General features: G+C 39.9%; 3 protein-coding genes across 3 annotated transcripts; all 3 read right to left on the bottom strand.

Moving 5' to 3' along the window:
* Positions 1 to 644: 644 nt before the first annotated feature.
* Positions 645 to 3,563, bottom strand: LOC114568460 (uncharacterized). Its single transcript, XM_028598074.1, has 2 exons — positions 3,094 to 3,563; positions 645 to 1,201 (listed from the first exon to the last, which is right to left on the bottom strand). The coding sequence occupies exons 1-2, from the start codon at positions 3,338 to 3,340 to the stop codon at positions 645 to 647; spliced, it is 804 nt and encodes a 267-aa protein (XP_028453875.1). The 5' UTR covers positions 3,341 to 3,563.
* Positions 3,564 to 5,961: 2,398 nt separating this feature from the next.
* LOC114568459 (CD209 antigen-like) lies at positions 5,962 to 8,931 on the bottom strand. Its single transcript, XM_028598073.1, has 4 exons — positions 8,868 to 8,931; positions 8,632 to 8,757; positions 8,164 to 8,306; positions 5,962 to 5,997 (listed from the first exon to the last, which is right to left on the bottom strand). Exons 1-4 carry the CDS (start codon positions 8,926 to 8,928, stop codon positions 5,962 to 5,964), a joined length of 366 nt encoding a protein of 121 aa, XP_028453874.1. The 5' UTR covers positions 8,929 to 8,931.
* Positions 8,932 to 15,087: 6,156 nt separating this feature from the next.
* Positions 15,088 to 18,363, bottom strand: LOC114568723 (uncharacterized). The gene is made up of 2 exons (XM_028598379.1): positions 17,887 to 18,363; positions 15,088 to 15,929 (listed from the first exon to the last, which is right to left on the bottom strand). The coding sequence occupies exons 1-2, from the start codon at positions 18,113 to 18,115 to the stop codon at positions 15,394 to 15,396; spliced, it is 765 nt and encodes a 254-aa protein (XP_028454180.1). The 5' UTR covers positions 18,116 to 18,363; the 3' UTR covers positions 15,088 to 15,393.
* Positions 18,364 to 18,963: the final 600 nt, after the last annotated feature.

Genomic DNA, 18,963 nt, shown 5'->3' with positions numbered 1-18,963 from the left:
CGGCCTTGAGACAAATCCAGACAGGCTTCTCAGAGGTTAATGAACATGCTTTATTATTATGCCTCAATGGTGCAAAAATAACTTTTGTAATAAAATAAAATAAAATCTGTAACAAAATAATATCTCTCTTTTAAAATAAATAAATAATATGAAATAATGTTCTTCAACAAAATATCTCTTAATACCTTTTCAATGTAATTAGATAAATAATAAAGACACTGAAACATATGTGCCAGCTTTGCACACGGTGCACTCCGCCACCCACTTGTCCGGTCCAGTCTTGTGGGACCTTTGTTTTTGCTGACATTTTCATGAATGTATAAAACCCCCCCAGAAGCCCCGGACAGTAGGTAAAAAGTGGACATATCCGGGGAAAAGAGGCTGTTTAGTCACCCTATAATTACCTGAAGTTCAGCTGGATGGAATAAAGAATAAGCTCTGCTACATGCACAGCTAGTAACACACAGAGAGCAGATCATAGATGTATAAATGAGTAGAGGAGCAGAGAAAAAAGATGAAGAGATGAGTGACCAATGTTGCAAGTCTTCCATGTGTAATAGTTTATGCATATGTGTGTGTTAATGGCTAGTTAGCTGAAGTGTTGTTGTTGTAACTGAACCTAAAATGATTTCTCTTTTTGTCAGTTACAGCTTCAGGTGCATTACCACCACCATCTGGACTGGAGTAGTACTGACAAGGCCGGTACTACCTAGGACCAGTTCAGGTAAAACAAATCTGTGCCAATACCAAGTCTTCTTCTCCTCTTTAGATTTAAAGTAACAACTGCGCAGCGTGAAGCTCTGGCCGCAGACGCTGCAATGGAACGGCGTGTCCCGGCTGAGCCTGGTGTGTGCGGCAGATCGGGCGGAGACGCGCGCCTTCCCGCCCAGAGTTGAATTTTGTCCCGGAGCTTCTTCTTCCGTCTCCTCTGGTCTCCAAAGTCCCGGCGCCTCTCCCCAGTCGCCGCGGTCTTCCGTGTAGGATGACTCGGTGAGATGTCGGCCGTCGCTCGCTGCTTCTGAGCTGCCGGCTGGATCCAAGTCGCTCGTTGGTTCAGAAGCTCCGCAGTCCTCGTCGCCGACTTCGGTTTTGTTCCGAGCGGCGGAGAAGCCGGCGTCGGTCTCACCCGTCCGGTCCAGCGGGACGCTTCGGATGGGATCATCAGGGCAGAGTTTGACCGAGCAGGACGTCTGCTCGGGGTCTGAAGGGACACAGAAGACAGAAAGAAGAGGGTTTCTCTCAGGGCTGGGTCCTGAATTTGTTGACTAATTGATTAACCCTCCTCCCTTGGGTCAAATTTGACACGTTTACATAAAAGTTATAAAGAATATCAGAACTATGACAAAAGAACGTTGAAAAAAGTGAGAAAAGTTTTTCTTTATTTTTATTTTATTGTTTTATTTTAATTGATTATTTAGATAGGGACAGTGCATATTAATGGAAATGAGTACAAGTATACAATGTAAATATGCTAGAGTTAGCACCATAGCTAATTTTCATCTATTGTCCCTATGGGCAGATACAGAAAAAAAACATGTAAAAACAGTAAGAAGCATGTTCAGCATCAGCAGCAACACATTTCCCAGTTGCTACCCAAAACTGGATATTGTAAAGTTGCTTCTATTGCTATTGTAGAATAGAATGCCTTTTTATTATCATTATACACATGTACAACGAGATTAAAAGCAACTCCTTTTCCAGCAAAGCCCTCATTAGTTTGAGAGACAAGACAAAGACAACAGAGGGCTGGGTACTGAATTCGCTGACTAATCGATTAATCATTGTGTTGTCAACCATGCAACGTTTCCTTTTTCTGGGTCCGAAATTAAAACTATTTTGGTCCTTTTTCGCTACATTTTTGACACTTTTTGGCACTGACAGAGAAGATTTTCGCAATTTTTTCATACTCATACATACATACATACATAGATACCACATACTCAGCGCTGCTGCTCATCCCACAAATGCATGTTTGCATTTCAAACTAAACAGGCTTCCAACAGTATAAGAGTTATGTCCAAAAAGCATTGTTACCACAGAGAAATAATCTACCAAAACACAAATGTCTGTGATATGGCGTGAAAGAATGTGCGTGAGGCATCAATACTAGAAAATATTACGAGTAATATTATTCCCATTTACTCTCTGCAGTCTGACTTCAGTTCACCACCTCACCATCTGCTTCGCCAATTCCTATTTTGTCTCCAAAATGTTCGTACACATGGCTCAGAGTTTACGTGGAGGACCACACATTCTCCTGTCAAGTTTTTTTTTTTTTTTTTATGAATCACAAACTTGGTTTGTGTCTTGAAACTAATCAAAATATTGATGTGATGATTGTCTGTGTGTGTGTGTGTGTGTGTGTGTCTGTGTGTTTGTGTGTGTCTGTAATTGCGTGTGTGTGTCTGCATGTGTTTGTGTCTGTGTGTGTATGTGTGTCAGTTTGTGTGTGTGTCTGTGTGTGTTTGTGTGTGTGTGTCTGTAATTGCGTGTGTATGTGTCTGCGTGTGTGTCTGTATGTGTATGTGTGTGTGTGTGTGTGTGTTAGTCTGTGTGTGTTTGTGTGTGTGTGTCTGTGTTTGTGTGTGTGTGTGTGTGTCTGTAATTGCGTGTGTATGTGTCTGCGTGTGAGTGTGTGTCTTTGTGCGTTTGTGTGTGTGTGTGTCTGTAATTGCGTGTGTATGTGTCTGCGCGTGTGTGTGTCTGTGTTTGTCTGTGTGTGTGTGTGTGTTTGTGTCTGTTTGTTTGTTTGTTTGTTTGTTTGTTTGTTTGTGTGTGTGTGTGTGTGTTTGTGTGTTTGCGTGTGTATGTGTCTGCGCGTGTGTGTGTCTGTGTTTGTGTGTGTGTGTGCGTGTGTGTCTGTGTTTGTGTGTGTGTTTGTGTCTGTGTGTGTGTGTGTCTGCATGTGTGAGTGAAAAGATAAAGACTCGCCCCATGTAAAAAAAATAAAAAAATCTATCTATCTATAAAAATCAATGCTGACTTGAGTATACCCACTACAATACATTAGACTACACCACTGATGTTTTACATTATATGTCAACAACATAATAGTCTTTTCAGTATAGTAAAGTAACCGAGACCGACACCGACCTGCCTGGCTCCACTTGTCCTCCTCGTACCTCAGCTTGTCCAGCTGTCCCCGTTGGCGGTCTATCTGCTCCCGGTACCGGGCCACGGTCTCCCCGAACAGCCCCAGGATGTCGTCCACCGCCGCCGTCAGCCGCTCGTTAACGAACATCCGCAGGGTCTCCATCTCTGCCGGCGGGCTGCTGCGGGGGTCCACGCCGCCGAACCCCTCCGCTGCTCCGGCGGGGAACATCCGCAGCTCCGCGGACATGTTCGCTTGACTTTCTGCCTCTCTCTCTCTCGGTAAGGAAATGAGGCGTTTTATCCTCCAAAAACCACACAAAAACGTCCGGTTAATATCGGTAAACGTGATAAAGACTGACACATAAACGTTGTAACGGTCAAAACACCAAAACCGACCCGTTTAAATGCTCCTAAATTAACGTTTTTGTGTGTTTAACGGAGTCAGAAGAAAAGTAAACAATCCGCTCAGGTCCGGGGGAATAAATACGTCGTAAAGAAACAACGTCTGGTCATCATTGGTTCCGGGAGAACAAAATTCATTAAAAAAAAATAATGATACTCATATCTTTTACTTTATGTAAAAACATACTTCTCACAAAAAAGAAAATAAAGTGTTAAAAGTACAACATTGCATTTAAACTTACTCAAGTTGTTTTGGTGACTGGGAAGGACTGTATATTTTTGGGTGGTCTTTAAAAGGCTGTGGCCACCAGGGGGCATCGGTCAGAATCGTACTCATTACACATGAGAAAAAAAAGACATCAAATACAAGTCAATCAACATCCTCTTAAAAGCTTTTTTTTTTAAAGTTTTGTGGATTTCTTTGACGTGTTTCAGGTAGAGGGAGCAACAATCTTAAACACCTTCTTCATCAGTTCAGTTCATCAACCACTTCATCAGAATACTTTATTGATCCCCTCAGGGAAATAGTTCAGTTGCAGTTGCTCACAGTCAAATTTAAGGCAAAAAAATGAGTAAGTGTAAGAAAAGAGCCAATTAGAGTATAAATTAACATGAAGTAACAGCTAGAGGGCAAGGAGTAAACATGTTAAGTAAAAGTAAAGCTTACAAAAAGCATTGAAATGTTTATTTATATATTTTTGACATGAAGGGAATTGTGTAATTTCATGCACTATATAGTCCACTATAAAATACCCACAATGCACTGCTAATTTGATTGTACGTACGATATAGCCTACATTTTACTCCTGTGTACCACAGTGCAACGCAAAGCAGAAATCACAGCGGAAAAGAGAAAAATGGAGCGGACTTTAATTTCTAAATAGTTGAAATGTAACACATACATATATATCTACTGTATATCTATATATATATCTATATATAGATATATATAGATATATATATCCTTTTATTCTCCTCCTGGGTGCTCGGTTTGTTTCAGGGACGAATTAGAAGTATTTTCACACAAAAAAACGATGCATCTAATGCAAGTCACGCAATGATGTGTTTTCAGTGAGTGTCTGAATTCTGGTTTGGAGCCGAAAAGCGGCCGTAGTGCTGTAAACGTTACACTTCCTCTGAGACAGACAGACACAACAGTGTTCTCTATGCCCTGGAGATAGACTGACAGGCTGGAGGTTGTAGGGCAAGGCATCTTTATTTCTACAGCACATTTCAGCAACAAGGCAATTCAAAACACTTTACATCAAACATTAAAGAGCAATTAAAAACTTTCATGAAAGGAATACAGGCTAAAAAATAAAAAAAGATACAAATACAATAGTTAGGTTAAGGTTACAGTGCAGCGTGAAAATATAATAATAATAATAATAATAATAATAATAATAATAATAATAACAACAATAATGATTTAATTAGTTGTGGGCACAGGTTTGGGAGGGGAGATGGAGTTAGGGCGGGGTTTTATTTAGGAAAAACTTCTAACTAACCGATTACAAACGATAAAGGCAACTTGCTAATCCATGTTTTATTACCTTTTATTATAATAATCCTGTAGGACTACAGAGTAAGTACACATGACTTCTAACCAGATTGTGCACTATGAAGGGCAGAGGAACAATATCTCTGTAATCCAGGTTACTTAGCAACACAGAATAAACAGCTGAGTAAATGTTAAAGAATTGGTCTGATTTAACACAGCTGATCCCAACACTACACACCTGTCTGTCATCACATAGTTCAGAGAATCTATTTCTCACAGATCCACTTCTTAATGTCTCTATATTTACTTTGTGTCCATTTTCCTTGTTGATCGCAGCATGCAGCATAGTAACTGTCAAAAAATGCTTTATATTACACATTAAAGAGCAATTAAAAACTTCCATGAAAGAAATACAGGCTAAAATAAAAAAGAATATACAAATACAGTAGTTAGATTAAGGTTACAGTGCAACATTAAAAAATAATAATGATTTAATATGTTGTGGGTATGGGTTTGGGAGGGGAGATGGAGATAGGGCGGGGTTTTATTTTGTGTGGAGTGTAAAATGTTCTAAGGAAAAACTTCTAACTAACTGATTGCAAATGTTATGATCAACTACATAAACCAAAATAAAGGCAACCTGCTAATCCATGTTTTTATTATCTTTTATTATAATAATCCTGTAGGACTACAGAGTAAGTACATGTGACTTCTAACCAGATTGTGCACTATGAAGGGCAGAGGAACAATATCTCTGTAATCCAGGTTATTTAGCAACACAGAATAAACAGATGAGCAAATGTTAAAGAATTGGTCTGATTTGACAAAGCTGATCCCAACACTACACACCTCTCTGTCATCAAAGAGTTCAGAGAATCTTTTTCTCACAGATCCCGTTCTTGTTAACATTTTGTCTCCCTTGTGTCCATTCTCCTTGTTGATCGCAGCATGTTGCAACGTACCGGTTACCGTCCCGCTGAGGCTGTCCTGCTGCCCAGAACCTGTCAGAGAGATAAAATGTTTTTTTATCAAAAAGCTGTAACTCATGATTGTTATTAATTTAAAGTAAACAGTTGGATTTCACTTTAAATATTATAAAATATAATACTTTAAATTATCTGTAATTGAAGAATTTATTTTAATAACTTGTTTAAGATTCAGTTTTGTAAATGTATGTAACCTGTGACTGCTAATAAAAGAATGAAACCTTGTTCTCTGTTTTCAGTCATTTAAGGTTTTTTATTTACAGGAATCATCCCCAAAAAATGTGTTTATTAATATCTAACACCAAGATGGTGTCCTTTCGATGTTTTCCGCCCCTTTTGTCTCTTTTCATAAGATCAGCAGCCTGTCCCATAGACTTAACATTGTGATTGAGTCACACACATTAAACTAAAGAAACTTTTAATCTCTGACATGTTTTATAAATATTAAATCTTCATGATTTGGGAACTGGGGGACTTTTTGTTGCAGCACCTCAGTTGACACAAAATGATTTCAAAGCTGACTCTGCATCCCATCTCTCCAGCTTCTTCTTAATATGTACTTAACACAACTAATACTACTACTAATACTACAACTGATACTACTATTAATACTACTACTTATACTACTACTACAACTGATACTACTATTAATACTACTACTTATACTACTACTACTACTACTACTACTACTACTAATACTACTATGACTTATACTGCTATTAATACTACTACTTAATACTAATACTATTAATACTATCTAATCCATGAGACTGATGCTCATACTTAGCTCTGTTCTCATGCTTTCTTAAAGGTCTAATATGCAGCATTTGCATACCAAATATTTATAGACAAGTACTAAAGTAATCCCTCTCAATCATCACTTATGACCCACTAGAAGTGTTTAGTTTTAGTTTAGTTTAGACTTTTTATTTGTCCCTGTAGGGCAATTTGTTCTGCAGCAAGACATAAACACAGGACAGTCACAAATGCAAGACCAAACTACATAAAAATACTTAATGTTACAAGCTCTGGTTAAACAGCAGAGAATTGAGAAGATAAATATGACCATACAGTATGTTAAAGGAACCATATTTTAAAAAGAACATCTAACAATATTCCTCATAAAAATATTATAGCAACATTTCCATAAAAAAATGTCCTTAATAACCATTTCATCAACAACATCATCACCATCAGTCAATACTATACAAGTGTGTGGTGGTGTCTGTATCTGCAGAGACCCTGATGCTGTGAGTAGGACGTTTTTCTCTCTCTCTCTCTCTCTCTTTCTCTGTCTCTCTCTCACTTTCTCTCTCTTTCTCTGTCCCCCTCCCCCCTCTCTCTCTATCCCTCTCCCTCTCTCCCCCTCTGTCCCCCTGCCCCCTCTTTCTCTCTCCCTCTCGCTCTCCCTCTCTCCCTCTGTCCCCCTCCCCCATCTATCTCTCCTTCTCCCTCTCTCTGTCCCTCTCTCTCTCTCCCCCTGTGTCCCACCCTCTCTCTCTACCTCCCTCTGTCCCCCTGTCTCCCTCTCCCTGTCTCTCTCTATCTGGGAAAACCAACCAACCCAGCATCTTTCAATGTAAATGGTGTCCATGATGGAATTGTGATGGAAACCAAAAATCTTTAAAATGTCTCACGTTTCTGTCAGCGGTGATCCATCCACCCATTCCCATTTCCATTTTCCTTGTGTCCCTTGTCTCTTTTCATACCATTCATACCGTAGACCAATCCAGGACTCTCCATCCTTACTCAGCTCAGAGACAAACTTCTAGTAGTTGATAAGAGACAACACTCATTTCTCTGTTCACAGTTCAGCATTTCTGTTGTAGTAAAGTCATCTTGTGACTTCATCAGCCACAACAAACACAAGAGGGATCCCTCGGTCCACCACACACTGAGGACTGGACCCAACAGCATGACAGTAAACACACATTAGTAATGGAGGAAAGAGAAGAAAGACATTTATACTCAGCAGAGAAACAGAGAACACATGAGGAAGTGCACGTTTAAAGCTCATAAGACAGTTAACCTTTAATGTCATCAAAATGCATTTTAAAAATGAATATACACATCTTAAGGATTTTTTCCCAAAATATTTCAAATTGACATTATGTACATTTAAATATTTCGATTAAAAGTCTTTTTCTCTAAAATCACTCACTCAGAAACAAACACACTCACCTGTTCCTCTTTGTTGTTTATGACGACCAGATCTGCTCCTCTCTTCTGACAGTCAGCTCTGCTTCCATACCAAGTATTCTTCTCTTTAGATTTAAAGTAGCAACTGCATCCAAGTCTCGTCCCTCCATCAGGACACCACTTCTCTTAAAGTCAAACAACAACTTTTAAAGACAGATTTCACATCATTCACTGTCAAAGTGATAAGACATGGAGTTTTAACTATTTAGTTAAAGATCTTTCTTTCCTCTGTTACGTTTCCCTTTCAGGATGTTTACTCTCTAAATAATTTGAATTTCAACTCAGGTTTTATATGTCATTTGTAAGTGACCATCTCTAACAGAAATATTCACATCATCAGCAAAACAGTTCAACAGCATGAAACAGTTATAATCAACGGTAACAACACAATCAAGGTCTATGATGTAAATGTGTATATTACAGGAGTTTACTGGATTAAACTTGTTTTACCTTCAGTTCTGTCCTTTAGCTGCTTTACTTCATCCTGTAACTGACTGTTGTTGTTGCTCAGTTGGTCGTATTTATTCTGCAGCATCTCGTATCTGGTCTGTAACTGACTGTAGTTGACGGAGATGTCTTGAGATAAACAGCAATAGATACAAGTAAGAAAATATGAGATTATTTATGCTTAATATGCAGTGTGAAATTGGATCCTGTGTGATACCGTGATTTGAAACCTTTCTTACCTGAAACTTTAACCTGGAGCTGAGTGTTGTTGTAGCTTAGTTGTTCGTTCCTAGTCTTCATTACAGTGACTGAAATATGAATATGAAAACCATAACAAAGTTAAAAAAGACCAACAACACTCATCAATCATTCTGCTTCAAACTAAAGACATATAATTGGGACATTAAACCACAGTCTTTGTTGTGTGCAAAAATGAGCCAAAGCTTGTATGAGGTCTCATTAGTCTGACTTTCCCAAACTGAATATGTCTTTAGTACAATTTGCTCTCTTCATGTTTTCCACTGACAGTGTTTCCTCGCTTAGTGGTGGTATAAAGGAAACATCCTGGTAGTCTAGTGTTGTGTTGATAACGTTTCAGCTGAATGTTAACACAGAATGAAGACTGGTTTTTGCCCTCCTATTTCTTACATTGGAATCGTGTTAGGAATGGATCGCTTAACAGGTGATATAGACAGTAGGAATGAAAACAGCAACTAATAACTATTTCAGCTTGTGGCATGTCAGTAAAAACCTGAACCTTTCCTTTAGAGCCTGAAGCTGATTTAAGTACACCATGGTGTATTGGTTCAGTATTTGTGGCTCAGTAGTTGAGAAGTGTATTTTATCTTACAGTTTACAGATAAGAGACTGATTCCAGTCATCATCAGAACACAGAGCACTGCCAGACAGAGTGCTGCAGCCCTGAAAGTCTTCCTTTGGACAGCTGGAGGATGTCTCTCAGTGTCTGGTCCTAAAGTGGCAAAGTACACAGAGAGCAAGGTTCATTACAGGGAAACAACATGAGTCTTTGTTATCAAAGTTCCTATTATGTCCCTGTAAGAATAACCTTTTACTCAGCAGCTTCATGTGGTTGGGTGTGTCAGACCCAGAAGTAAACCACAAACAGCATTTACTAGGCTGCAGCTTCAACCTTGCACATGGATCTGAAAGTCATCATCCCTTAAATCAAATTTCTTGATTTAAGGAATGATAACTTTCAGATCCATAAGCTGTTCTCAGCACACGTTGCTGCAACCTGATCTCACAGAATTCCATGAAATAAACACGGCTCCTCAACTCAAAGTCTGTGGCAGTTTCAAGGAATGGCAAAATATTCTGTGATGGACCCACGGAAGAATTCCTTGAAATGAACATAGCCCCTTAAGTTAAGGAAAAGGTTGTGGGTGGGCTTACGTTTCCATGACACGCGGGACAACAACGGGACAGATGGGATTAGGAAAAGAAGAACTGGACGGCTGCCTGGAAGGAGCAGTTGGGGGCAAAAAAACACCATAGAGCAAACAATAAGGCCGGTTACACACTGGACGCGTCACGCGAGCGTGTCAGCCGCGTGGCGTGTCCGTTTATATTTCGGCTCCCATGGTAACAGGTTAGAGCTTACACACTGCCTGCGTGAGACGCGTGCCTGCTAGAAATAGAACCGACACCTATTTTTCCACGCGAGCGTGTTGGAAGCGTTTCCAGGCAAAATAGAATAGGAAAATATGTTTATATGTCATTTAGACACAATTACATATTAACAAATGACATGTTGATGTTTGAAAGCCTCTAGGTTTTGATATAAATGCAGATAGGCCTATATGAATGTGATTTTTTTTTTTATCGATTTTCTATTATTGCACCTGTCAATACAGAAATATTCTGGAGCCTATTTTGCCGTCAATACTGCCGACGTTGTCTTTGCTGTAATCAAATCAGTATATATTTATGTTTAACATGGTATTTCATTTTATCAATGGGAAACATCCATGTGTCCAGACAAGGCTAGAAGCAGCAGCGCCGCGTGTGTAAAGACAGACAAAATCCACGCAGCTGACACGCAACAGAAACGCCACGCTCACGCCACGCCTGCAGTGTGTAACCGGCCTAATGGGACGCGCAACAAGAACGGGACGGTTGGGTTTAGGAAAAGAAGAACGGGTTCAGGAAATGTGACACACGGGACTCGAGTCCTGTGTTTGACCCATCCACCACCCCAACCAACCTCCGGCGTGGATTTTTGGCCTTTCATACTACTCACTACCGTAGTCACTCTTAATGCTACATCATCTTCTTATTGACTTTACATTGGCATTGTTTTCCGTGCTGACCACACAGAATTTTCACACCACCACGTAATGCGGTGTTAACAGGTCGTTCTGTGAGACCAGGCTGTCGTCTGTGTGACATCATCCGTATGTGTGACATCATCAGTCTGTGTGACATCATCAACACTGAAGCAAAACCAGGATACCCAAGACGTTATAAATGTGGTGTTGCTCCATTATTTCTGAGACCAGAACGGCAGGTTTCACTCAGATATTCTGTCCAATAAACAAGCGACTGTTTCCTCCATGTGACATTTGGTAACACTGTTTGGTGCCTTTGACAAAAGTGCAGTGTGAACGCAAACCCAACCAACTAAAAACATTAACAATGCTGCAACCTCACCCCCGATCTGGTGTCTGTGCAGACTGGTGAACTTTAGATGTGCCCTAAAAGAAATGATTAAACCTCTTAGGTAAACAGATTATTATACTAAAGTAAAACAAATATAAACTCATCTGAAATGTTGAGTTGGAATGGGCCATTGAATTGCAGAACTGACACAATTAAAAAGATGCCTCATAGTTACTTTCCTCTCTCTCTCTCTCTCTCTCTCTCTCTCTCTCTCTCTCTCTCTCTCTCTCTCTCTCTCTCTCTCTCTCGCTCTCTCTCGCTCTCTCTCTCTCTGTCTCCCTCTCTATGGCTCTACATTGCTAATGATATTCAAAAGACGTCATCACGCTGTACTTCCCTCCTTCCTGTCATGTGGTTTCATGTCTTTACTTAATGCATCCTCAGATCTCAGAAATGACACTTGTCAGTTAAATGTTACCATAACCAAACACATTGGGCATCATTTCTTAATAAAAAACGCATCCCAACTAAAAATGAGTCTTCTAGCCAGAGAGCTCTGATCCTCTCAGCAGAACATAATAAAACTAACTACAGGAAAGAGCTGCAAAACACAAGGTTTCCATACTGTACATGTACATCTCTAGAGACAAACATAGATGGGCGGCAGTTTTGTTGGGATTTGACAGCTGAGACTAACAAACTAAACTGAGAGCAAACGTAGAGTTTACACATCCGTCCAACATGACTTGAAGGTACAGCCACATTCAAACAGATCAGCATGAATATTTATGATATTGATTTATCATAATTTCTCACTTACCTCCTCCGTGTGACTGATTATCAGTTTGATCATGTCTGATAGCGTCTGTGCTCTCGTATATTACCACCTCCTTTCCTCCCACTCTTCTTTGTCTTTCTGCACATTTCTGTTGTATCTCACCTTCTTTGACATATCTGGTTTGGCATAAATATCTTCGGACATCTTGAGAAACCGTAGCTGCACCTAACTTCACTTACTGCTTACCGTGCTGTGTAGATCTGTCACTATGCTGCTGGAAAACTTTTGGTAGATATATATTCAGTAATGTAACATATACTCTACTGATGCTGCTGCTGTCAGTGTTTCTTGGAAAGTAAAGAACATTAAGGAAGTAACAGCACATACCACACACACACACACACACACACACACACACACACACACACACACACGCACGCACGCACGCACGCACACACACACACACACACACACACACACACACACACACACACACACACACACACACACACACACACACACACACACACACACACACACATACATACATACATACATACATACATACATACATACATACATATATACACACACACACATATATATATATATATATACACACACACACACACACACACACACACACACACACACACACACACACACACACACACACACACACACACACACACACACACAAAACCTTATTACTCATTCATTTGATATATTTGAATAAAAACATAGTAACTCCAGCCCGGTGGTTTCCTTAACTTCAGCGAGGACACTGCATTGTCCAATCTTTGGATTTATTTTATGAAACCATTTATAAACTATAAATGCATTTGTGTAAAACTGAAAAATGTATAAATAGCATTCATTCACAGCTTGGTTAAAGACTTTCACACCCCACACCTAGCCACACAGCAGTTCAACAGTCCAGCCAAAACAGGAAATGCTGCTTTCACAGTTCTTTCTGTTGCCTAAACTAAAACTTTGTAATGCTTGATGAAGTTACAATTACAGTTTATGAACTAAAATGGATATCCTGCTTTGGAACAAGTTATTAACCATCAGTCTGTTAATCCATGATTCAAAAATAACAGACTTCATCTACTGTTGGGCCCAATCCCAAAAAAATATTGCTAAGCCTCTGTCCTGACTGTCCTAAAACATCCCCTGCTTTATCGTCTGTTTTAAAATAAATGGGACCATAATTGACTAAATGAACATCATGCTGTATTAAATAACACTGGAAACTAGTGATTGAGAACATAAATTCATTATGAAAATGTTTACTGAGGTAATAAATCAAGTGAGAAGTGGGCTCATTTTCTCATAGACTTCTATAGAAACAGATTTCTTTCTGGAGCCAGTGGAAGTTACAGAGAATGAAGCTTTAAGGAGCTTCAGCATTGGCTTCACTTTTCAGACCCAGAAGTTGCCACTTGGTCTGTATGTTTGTATGTTTCTTCTTCTTATATTATGGAACACTTTGGCCTTGTTGTATTTTTTTCATTTTAGAGTAACACAGTACAGTTCATTGTCTAATATTTGCATTTACAATAGTTTTTTAAGGGAGGGCAACAAGAAATATTGGATAAGAGAAGAATAATAATATAATAACCAGAAAATTCCGCTAGAAATTGTCTCTTTTAAGATATGACAGTTTGTATTAAAACAAAGTACTCACAGCGAATGAAGAGTCCAGCCAACATCAGAACATAAAACCCTCCCAGAGTCACTGCAGTAGCTTTGAAACACCTTCTGTTGTTGGCTGCAGGGTTGGTTTGAGTGTGTGGTCCTACAGAGACACAATACATCCACAACATGTTTTATTATAGTTTCAACAATAAGAATAATGACTCACGAGGCACCAGATTAAAGCACCAAGACATCTGATAATGACCCAGAGTAAATGGTGACCAATGGTGGATTGATTGATTAATTGTGAAATAGTATTCAGTATCTAATTGTTATAAATTAACAATTGTTATAATTGTTATAAAGCAACACGTAAACTGAGATGAACTTCCCCTTTACAACAATCATCATTTCAGACTTACTGGCTCTTTGTGGCCCGAGATCAGCGTGATGCTCTTCATCCTCTAAGATCTTCACCTGACTCTCCTCTTCCTCTCCGCTGTTCTCTTGGATGTTTCTGTTATATCTCACATTCAGGCTCAAACGTGGAGCAGCGACAGTATCTGCAGACATCTTGACAAACTAAAAACTGAACTGAACGTATTCTCCATCTCACTGTCTGTCTTTAAGTTGGTCACTCCTTTAACACAGGAAGTGGCTGCAGCACAAACCAATAAGACAGATGCACACCCTAGTACATGTTACTTTTAGACAAAATGTTCCACTTAACTTAAAATATGCTTAAATTCAGGCATTCGGTCATTTGGGAATTGGAATTATGAAACCCTTCAGATAAACTTTATAAAAGTATCTTAAAGTAAAGCTGTTTCTTCCTGACTGTAAAATTGAGGAAGTAAACATACAGTATAGCATAGCATGCATAGCTGCATTCACACCTCTCTGACACAGCAACTGTTGTTGGCCTGGACACTTATTTTAGAGGAAGTGAAGCATAGGTGTGGATTAACAAACAAAACACATGATAGACCATCTTCTTTACTTACACACAACCCGGGTCTGTGATAATCACCTAGGGTGACCATATTTTGATTTCAAAAAAAAAAAAGAACACTCGGCCCGGCCTTGAGACAAATCCAGACAGGCTTCTCAGAGGTTAATGAACATGCTTTATTATTATGCCTCAATGGTGCAAAAATAACTTTTGTAATAAAATAAAATAAAATCTGTAACAAAATAATATCTCTCTTTTAAAATAAATAAATAATATGAAATAATGTTCTTCAACAAAATATCTCTTAATACCTTTTCAATGTAATTAGATAAATAATAAAGACACTGAAACATATGTGCCAGCTTTGCACACGGTGCACTCCGCCACCCACTTGTCCAGTCTTGTGGGACCTTTTTTTTTTGCAGACATTTTAATGAATGTATAAACCCCCCCCCCCAACCCCGGAAGCCCCGGACAGTAGGTAAAAAGTGGACATATCCGGGGAAAAGAGGCTGTTTAGTCACCCTATAATTACCTGAAGTTCAGCTGGATGGAATAAAGAATAAGCTCTGCTACATGCACAGCTAGTAACACACAGAGAGCAGATCATAGATGCATAACAGAGTAGAGGAGCACAGAAAAAAGATGAAGAGATGAGTGACCAATGTTGCAAGTCTTCCATGTGTAATAGTTTATGCATATGTGTGTGTTAATGGCTAGTTAGCTGAAGTGTTGTTGTTGTAACTGAACCTAAAATGATTTCTCTTTTTGTCAGTTACAGCTTCAGGTGCATTACCACCACCATCTGGACTGGAGTAGTACTGACAAGGCCGGTACTACCTAGGACCAGTTCAGGTAAAACAAATCTGTGCCAATACCAAGTCTTCTTCTCCTCTTTAGATTTAAAGTAACAACTGCGCAGCGTGAAGCTCTGGCCGCAGACGCTGCAATGGAACGGCGTGTCCCGGCTGAGCCTGGTGTGTGCGGCAGATCGGCGGAGCTTCGCGCCTTCCCGCCCAGAGTTGAATTTTGTCCCGGAGCTTCTTCTTCCGTCTCCTCTGGTCTCCAAAGTCCCGCTGTCTTCCGTGTAGGATGACTCGGTGAGATGTCGGCCGTCGCTCGCTGCTTCTGAGCTGCCGGCTGGATCCAAGTCGCTCGTTGGTTCAGAAGCTCCGCAGTCCTCGTCGCCGACTTCGGTTTTGTTCCGAGCGGCGGAGAAGCCGGCGTCTGTCTCACCCGTCCGGTCCAGCGGGACGCTTCGGATGGGATCATCAGGGCAGAGTTTGACCGAGCAGGACGTCTGCTCGGGGTCTGAAGGGACACAGAAGACAGAAAGAAGAGAGTTTCTCTCAGGGCTGGGTCCTGAATTTGTTGACTAATTGATTAACCCTCCTCCCTTGGGTCAAATTTGACACGTTTACATAAAAGTTATAAAGAATATCAGAACTATGACAAAAGAACGTTGAAAAAAGTGAGAAAAGTTGGAAAAAGCTACAAAACGCAGAAAAAAAAAAGAAGACAAAAACATCTTTTTTTAAACGCTGAAAAGTGACCAGTGAGTAATTTTATTGTTTTATTTTAATTGATTATTTAGATAGGGACAGTGCATATTAATGGAAATAAGTACAAGTACACAATGGAAATATGCTAGAGTTAGCACCATAGATAATTTTCATCTATTGTCCCTATGGGCAGATACAGAAAAAAACATACATGTAAAAAACAGTAAGAAGCATGTTCAGCATCAGCAGCAACACATTTCCCAGTTGCTACCCAAAACTGGATATTGTAAAGTTCCTTCTATTTCTATTGTAGAATAGAATGCCTTTTTATTATCATTATACACATGTACAACGAGATTAAAAGCAACTCCTTTTCCAGCAAAGCCCTCATTAGTTTGAGAGACAAGACAAAGACAACAGAGGGCTGGGTACTGAATTCGCTGACTAATCGATTAATCATTGTGTTGTCAACCATGCAACGTTTCCTTTTTCTGGGTCCGAAATTAAAACTATTTTGCTCGTCTTTTTCAACACTTTTCGCAACATTTTTGACACTTTTTGGCACTGGCAGAGAAGATTTGGCAAATTTTTCATACTCATACATACATACATACATACATACATAGATACCACATACTCAGCGCTGCTGCTCATCCCACAAATGCATGTTTGCATTTCAAACTAAACAGGCTTCCAACAGTATAAGAGTTATTGCCAAAAAGCATTGTTACCACAGAGAAATAATCTACCAAAACACAAATGTCTGTGATATGGAGTGAAAGAATGTGCGTGAGGCATCAATACTAGAAAATATTACGAGTAATATTATTCCCATTTACTCTCTGCAGTCTGACTTCAGTTCACCACCTCACCATCTGCTTCGCCAATTCCTATTTTGTCTCCAAAATGTGCGAACACATGGCTCAGAGTTTACGTGGAGGACCACACATTCTCCTGTCAAGTTTTTTTTTTTTTTTTTTTTTTTTATGAATCACAAACTTGGTTTGTGTCTTGAAACTAATCAAAATATTGATGTGATGATTGTCTGTGTGTGTGTGTGTCTGTGTGTGTGTGTCTGTGTGTTTGTGTGTGTCTGTAATTGCGTGTGTGTGTCTGCATGTGTTTGTGTCTGTGTGTGTATGTGTGTCAGTTTGTGTGTGTGTCTGTGTGTGTTTGTGTGTGTGTGTGTGTCTGTAATTGCGTGTGTATGTGTCTGCGTGTGAGTGTGTGTCTTTGTGCGTTTGTGTGTGTGTGTGTCTGTAATTGCGTGTGTATGTGTCTGCGCGTGTGTGTGTCTGTGTTTGTCTGTTTGTGTGTGTGTGTTTGTGTCTGTTTGTTTGTTTGTTTGTTTGTTTGTTTTGTGTGTGTGTGTGTGTGTGTGTGTGTGTGTGTGTGTGTGTGTGTCTGTGTGTGTGTGTGTGTGTGTGTGTCTGTGTTTGTTTGTCTGTGTGTGTGTGTTTGTGTGTTTGCGTGTGTATGTGTCTGCGCGTGTGTGTGTGTCTGTGTTTGTGTGTGTGTGTGCGTGTGTGTCTGTGTTTGTGTGTGTGTTTGTGTCTGTGTGTGTGTGTGTGTCTGCATGTGTGAGTGAAAAGATAAAGACTCGCCCCATGTAAAAAAAATAAAAAAATCTATCTATCTATAAAAATCAATGCTGACTTGAGTATACCCACTACAATACATTAGACTACACCACTGATGTTTTACATTATATGTCAATGATATAATAGTCTTTTCAGTATAGTAAAGTAACCGAGACCGACACCGACCTGCCTGGCTCCACTTGTCCTCCTCGGACCTTAGCTTGTCCAGCTGTCCCCGTTGGCGGTCTATCTGCTCCCGGTACCGGGCCACGGTCTCCCCGAACAGCCCCAGGATGTCGTCCACCGCCGCCGTTAGCCGCTCGTTAACGAACATCCGCAGGGTCTCCATCTCTGCCGGCGGGCTGCTGCGGGGGTCCACGCCGCCGAACCCCTCCGCTGCTCCGGCGGGGAACATCCGGTAGCACACCTGTAGCTGACATCCACTTTCTGCCTCTCTCTCTCTTGGTAAGGAAATGAGGCGTTTTATCCTCCAAAAACCACACAAAAACGTCCGGTTAATATCGGTAAACGTGATAAAGACTGACACATAAACGTTGTAACGGTCAAAACACCAAAACTGACCCGTTTAAATGCTCCTAAATTAACGTTTTTGTGTGTTTAACGGAGTCAGAAGAAAAGTAAACAATCCGCTCAGGTCCGGGAAAAAAAAGACGTCGTACAAAAACAACGTCTGGTCATCATTGGTTCCGGGAGAACAGAATTCATTATAAAAAAATAATGATACTCATATCTTTTACTTTATGTAAAAACATACTTTTCACAAAAAAGAAAATAAAGTGTTACAAGTACAACATTGCATTTAAACTTACTCAAGTTGTTTTGGTGACTGGGAAGGACTGTATATTTTTGGGTGGTCTTTAAAAGGCTGTGGCCACCAGGGGGCATCGGTCAGAATCGTACTCATTACACATGAGAAAAAAAGACATCAAAAACAATCGAGGATAAAAACACAAGACTCATTTCGATTGTGGTCCTATTACAAAAAATAAATTATAAAATCAACTGACTCAGCAAATCCCTCAAAGTCAGTTTTGTGGATTTCTGTGACGTGTTCCAGGTAGAGGGAGCAACAATCTTAAACACCTTCTTCCTCAGTTCAGTTCATCAACCACATCAGAATGCTTTATTGATCCCCTCAGGGAAATAGTTCAGTTGTAGTTGCTCACAGTCAGACTCAAGGCGAAAAAATGAGTAAGTGTAAGAAAAGAGCCAATTAGAGTATAAATTAACCCAGAAGTAACA

The sequence above is a fragment of the Perca flavescens genome, chromosome 14 (assembly GCF_004354835.1).
Source record: "Perca flavescens isolate YP-PL-M2 chromosome 14, PFLA_1.0, whole genome shotgun sequence".
NCBI lineage: Eukaryota > Metazoa > Chordata > Actinopteri > Perciformes > Percidae > Perca > Perca flavescens.
This window is presented reverse-complemented; position numbering and strand designations above follow the sequence as displayed.